Raw genomic sequence first — 6,000 nt, 5'->3', positions numbered from 1 at the left:
TCTCATGTAACTCTGATTGTAATTCTTCTCTGCCTGCAGTTATGAAGTCTGCTGTTACACTTTAAAATACCCTTTTTAAACACCAAAAAAGGAATTACACAACCTAGAGAGACAGAACGTCTAAAATTATAAAGCCAGCAATAATCAGAAACACTTAGAATTCCAAAAACGGGAACCATATATTCAAAGTGGTAAAACACAAAACATAACTTGGAAAAAATGACAGAACTGAGTAAAAACCAGAACTCTTGCTTCTTTATTTCACCAGTTAACAGTACAATTTTGCTAATATATCTCAAAGCAACTTCTGAACAGGAGTGGAAGAAATCAAAGGCACTTGATTCTTTCTTACAGAAGGAAAAAATATTAACTGGGAGTATGCCATAGGAAATTGGTTAATTGTACTTTATTAAGTGACTCTAACCAGATGTTACACACCAGCTCATTAACCAGACAATGATTTAATGGCTTTACTCAGCTGTAATTATAGAACAGAGATTAACAAAACTGCACTTAACACAGGTAGCTCCTCATTTAAATTAGTTTCACATGCCATTAAAGCTACTCAGCTTTTTGGCAAACTGCAGTTTTATAGATTGGTATATTATTTGCAATTATTGCTAATTGCTATGAGCAATGATTGCAATATCTCTGGAACACATCTGTTGCTGACACTATTTAAGTGTGACAATTTCATGGCTAACAACTCTGTACTTTCTATTTAAGTACCATTACCCATAAGTGTCCGATAAAAGTCTTCTAGCTTTATACTTGGAAATACAATAGGCACTTTATCTGATATAAGGGCTGATCTGTATTTTCTCTCATAATGGGCCAGTTTATGTGTCCTAAGGTATTTAAAGCAGCAGTTGATCCTCAGACAGTCTCAACTGTATCAGGGGATTATTCATGTAATAGAAGTCCAATACAGACACTCATTATCAGGCGTTCATGTGGCTGGAATAGCTGAAAGCCTATGGCCAACACACAGGATGCATGCTAATGTCTCTGACACAAACCTGTTTGTGGGGGAAGGTTCTCCTTTACATACCACACCATCTGGAAACAAGGGGAGACAATAAACATCTCACTTCCAATAACAAACACATTTCAACTGCCCATGCTATAGTACATATGTGCCACGCAGATACGTCCATACCCAACAGATGCTGGCTTTGGTAAGAAGAGTGCATTTTCTCTATGCTGACTTCAGGGGATAACACATCAGAGAAGAGAGACATTTTCAGTCTCCAGGAATGATGATGTAATCCCTGTTTGTGCCATGTCCATTGTAGCAGATAAATGTACAGCCTCGCAGGCTAAAGCAGCAGGCGTGGAGTGCACTGTGTTGTGGAGATAAGAGCTGGAGAAAGAGAAAAAATTCCAATTAAAAAAAAATACTGAAAAACCAGTCAAGACTCAAGCATGGAACTGACAGAGAACTTGCATCACTCATATTGATGGGATAAATGACAGAGTTTCTAAAGTTTTTTGAAGACCTAAGGTACTGGTATAAATTCTGAACATTACAGCCGGCGCGAGATGGGTAGGAAGCATTCCCATAGGGTCTGATGACTACCTGACCTACATTAACCTTGGCATCAACAACACTCATGCCCAATGCCGATCTTCAGAAAGCTGAAGTTTTCGTACTGTCCTTATACATCTGAATGGGCATCACATATAAAAGGAAGCAAAGGATTAGGAGGAATGAAGTAAAGTGAATGTGTGACAGGGCACCTTAATAATAAAAACTATGGGCTATTGCATTTTTAAATGAAAAAAAATAGTATCCAAGGACATCAGCAGTCAGGCTGTGCACTTTGTGAATCCAGCGTCAGACTTTCATTCACTGAGGAACAGTTAAAACTGCTGTCAGCAACCATGCTAGCGGGAATTCACAGTCTGTCCCACTGTGGTTGATATAATCCCTGAGGCAGCAGACACGTGGCAAGCTGGTGAGCGCTTGAATACAGTGGTTCTTTGTGACAGAAGCTGCAGAAAAGGAAAGCTTACAGGGACCCCATGAAAGAATCCAAGACCATTCACCTGACACCATAGCAAAATCAGCTGTAGCTGTGTCATTCCTGACAAACGTTTGTTTAACTTGCTCTTGCAGACCACCCAGAAGCCATGGTTTCACAGCATTCGCAGCAATCTGTTCCCATGCCTCTCTCTCCTACTGTTCAGAAGCACACGGGTATACTGCCCATGGATGGTACATGTACTGTGGGCACTATGGACAGGAGGAAGTTGGTCTTCCTATAATGACTTTTTGTATATTTGTATATCATGCTTCTTGGCAGTCTCTTCTCTGCCAGGATAAGCAACCTACTAGTAGATTACCCTACTCGCAGTTGGATCAGATAGATCTCATGTCTGACTTGTCGAGTTCCTCTGGCTCTTTCTCCTGATGGGCAACATCCTTCTTGGAGTACAGTGCCTAAAACAGGACCATGACTTTACAACCGGACAGGGCAGAAGGCTGACTTCACACATTTTTTAAAATCACATTCTTACTCAGAAATGCATTAAACTGATGCTTATTTAAAACTAAAAGAGTATTTGTAATTTATGAACATTACAGCTACTTCTAGTGAGCACTGTGAAGGGTCTTCTCGCAAATGACATCTGGGTCATTTCTTCTCTGCCTCCTACTGGGATGGGGCAGCTTTAATTTCTGCCAAGGATTCTGTCTGATGTTCTCTAAAACAGGAGAACAGATTCAAGAATTTCTCTGTAGATGGGATCAAGGGCCTAAAAGATACTTGTTTAATTATTGAGTCCTGGCCCCCAACATTACATCACATTACAGCATGACCCCTGTCAAAAGTACTCAATGTACTCAGCTCCCTAAGGATGTCACCTGGGTTTTTTTTGCTCTCACTCCTTTTAAAAGAAGACTGAAATGGAAGTTCAGGACCTAATCTTCTCTACACTCATTCACAACTGGTTCAATACTCATACATGATTCTTCCAGTACTGTCTATTATCTTAAATAGCTCTCCTATCACTGTGATGCTAATTGATTTGACACAGTTTTAAAAAGTATTTATATCCCTCTGCCACATTTTCGCCAGAGAAACTGAAATAACTGAGGAGCCTTTCACACCATGACAGCCCAGGGATGCCCTTCCTCCTGCAATAAGCCCTCTGCCAGGAGTGCTAGTTTAGACACCAAGACAGTTATAGTCCCTTCTGCCTCAAATGTCAAAGCTGACTCTGACAAGGTTTTTCAAAAAACCAAAAACAATCAAGACTGCAAGCTTGTTTACCACTGCATCCTATTGCCAAGGTAATCCTGAGACACCCTTTCTTTAGCTACTTAAAGAAATCACCGTGGAACCCTTATGTTGGAATTTAGATTGTAAGAACTGATTTAAAATTTAGACAGCTACAAATAATCCAAATAATCCTACTTTCTCCAGTCCTGTATAAGACTGGCTCCTTCTATTTCTGAATGTCAAATAAGCAGCTTAACCAATTAATGCTCTATACTTCACAGCCCCCAAGCTGGAGGCTTCTGACCTTTCAAGGGACGTAAGTCAGAATACTATTCTTAGAGATAAACATATTAAAACAGCAACAAAGATGTACTTTTTAGTCAAGAGATTTTACACACACATAGACATTCACAATTACTTAAAGGCACATATTTGTTTTACCTTTGAAAGGAAGACAGTTATAAAGTTACTGCCCCTGCATGAAGGATCATGAAACAGAAAGAAATCAGTTTCTTAAAAATTGCTAACATGTTTTTATTGTGGCCTTTAGCTAAAGATCAGCCGCTACTGAAATACAATCCTTTTAGGCCTTCTGAATAAAGTTGGGAAGACTAGAAATTGGCTCCTTACATAAGAAAAGTACATCAACATTTCTGCTGGTATGACTTCACTTTTGGAGTAGCACAGCATATAAAGCTCATTTATTTAGTTACCATTAAAACAAAACACCTCTGAACTAAATTCTTGGTGCTACTCACTGTCCGAATCTTTCCTTTATTAAGATGAGGCCCATACTTTTCAGATGTTCTGCCAGTGATTGCAAAGATATAGAGGGCACCAGGTCAAGCAATGGACAGCATTAGTGGCATTCAGCATTGCCTTGCTGAAGGAACTCTTGATAATAGTTTCTAACCACCCAAGAGACCTAAACCAAGCAGGTTGTCAAGAAAAACTACCTGAAAAGAAAAACTTGTAAGCCTTGTGCAGGAGGACTACAAAACCGGAGTTAATAACAATACATACCGTGCTGCTGAGAATGACAGGAACAGTATAAGGCAGACAGCAGCAACTGACCCAAATCCAACAGCAGTCATATATTGCAGAGTGGGTGATAAATCTGAAAGAAAATATCAAACAATTCAAATGAACAAATATAAAAAATAGCATAGCTTCTGTCTGGTGACTGAACTGAGTCTGCCCAAAGCTAAAGCACTATAACAAAACTCAGGTGCTGCTCAGTCGAGTAGTAATGGAGCTGACTATCTAGTAGTTAGCGTCCAGTTGAGGAAGTAAGATTAAATGGTGTATTTCTCAAAAGTGATTATACTTCTCCATCCCTCAGTTTCCTGCCTTTTTCTTTTTTTTTTTTTTAAATTCAGATACTCAATATCAACATTTTCCCCTCTCATCACTGGCAATTTCAGTCTAAATTGTATGCCAAGGTGGTCTCTGGTGCCAGAAAATCCTAGTGCTTTATTAAATAGCCCAACATATCTCCTTCAAAATTTTTAAGATCTGGGCATGATTTGTTTTCCCCATTCTTCCCCCTCCCCCTTCCCTCCCCCCCAAGTTACAGAATAGAAATAAACCTGGCAATGACAGCCTTAGCCAAGCCCATAATACCAGAAGCCACACAGGGACAGAACAGAAGGCTTAGTAATTTGCTGTCAAAACCAGAATTACTAAGAACTACTGGTGAAGGTAACCTGAGAAAACAGAAATTAAACCCCTTCCAGCCACCTCTATCCCATTTTCAGCATTAGTCAAAGGTTACCTATTTCTTACTGGATTTCCCACAGACATCTAGGATACTGGATCTTATTCCTGCAAGATTCCACAGCTCTACTTGCTGTTAAATCTTGCAAGCATGAGTATTTAATGTTTAGCAAAAATACAAATCCTTGCAAAAATGGCACTTATTCCGTGAAATTACCGTATATGCCCACGATGAGAATCCAAGTGCCTGAATGTCAGAAAAGCAACTTCTGTTACTTGAATTTAACTCTTTTTTGGCTCATCTGAATGTACAGGCACAAAACTGGCTGAGCATTCACCCGAAACACCCTCAACAATTGATGTGAAGCACAAAAAAATCATACAGAGTCATAAGGAGAACCTGACCAGTTTATCATCTTTGCCTAACACTGCTCAGTGAAGCAAGGCTTGTATCCGTGCAGCACTGCTCACCTGTAAACTTACTGTGAGTCTGACAAAGTAAAGAATTTCAGACAGGGACCCTACAAGGAAAATCTGTTCAACCTACAAGCATGTTCAGTTTTGGTAAAAGTTATACCTGTCCTTGTATCAGTGTAACACCAGTTTCCATAAGCAAGTTATGCACCTCTAGAGCAGATGTCAGCCCTCCATAAAAATGACAGAACTGTCTTCCCTACACACTGTAGAGTATATCTGGTGAAAAACCCTCAAAATTCATTTTACTTATTTGTGACAGAAGGAAGCGTGCTTTTAACAGCTTTATACCACTTTTTATGACAATGATTTATCATACAATGTGTAGCTTTGTCTAGACGGCATCTGAAACAGGCCCATTTGGTTTAGATTTAATTTACAGATTTGCCTTCCACACAAGTTGAATTAAGAAATACTCCTCAAAGGATTCAGTGAGCCAAAAATACTCTCAGCTTCTCCAGCTGCAGAAGTACATTAGGCCAAGGACGCTGTGTGGCTAGAAGTCCATTCAATAGAAAGGCAAATGGATTTACAACAGAAAGCCAAAGGCCTCACCTGTCCTACTCCCATCTTCCAATGCCCATTC

The 6,000-nt window shown here is 39.6% G+C and overlaps 1 protein-coding gene across 1 annotated transcript in view; it reads right to left on the bottom strand.

Moving 5' to 3' along the window:
• Window positions 1-240: 240 nt before the first annotated feature.
• Window positions 241-6,000, bottom strand: part of SUSD1 (sushi domain containing 1) — a 45,936-nt gene continuing 40,176 nt past the window's right edge. Inside the window, exons 13-14 of the mRNA XM_019473911.1 lie at window positions 4,248-4,341; window positions 241-1,363 (exon numbers count right to left, since the gene is read on the bottom strand). Of these exons, the coding sequence (XP_019329456.1) occupies window positions 1,225-1,363; window positions 4,248-4,341 (233 nt within the window). The 3' untranslated portion in view covers window positions 241-1,224. The remainder of the gene's footprint in view (window positions 1,364-4,247; window positions 4,342-6,000) is intronic.

The sequence above is a fragment of the Aptenodytes forsteri genome, unplaced genomic scaffold (assembly GCF_000699145.1).
Source record: "Aptenodytes forsteri isolate BGI_AS27 unplaced genomic scaffold, ASM69914v1 Scaffold103, whole genome shotgun sequence".
Lineage (NCBI taxonomy): Eukaryota > Metazoa > Chordata > Aves > Sphenisciformes > Spheniscidae > Aptenodytes > Aptenodytes forsteri.
This window is presented reverse-complemented; position numbering and strand designations above follow the sequence as displayed.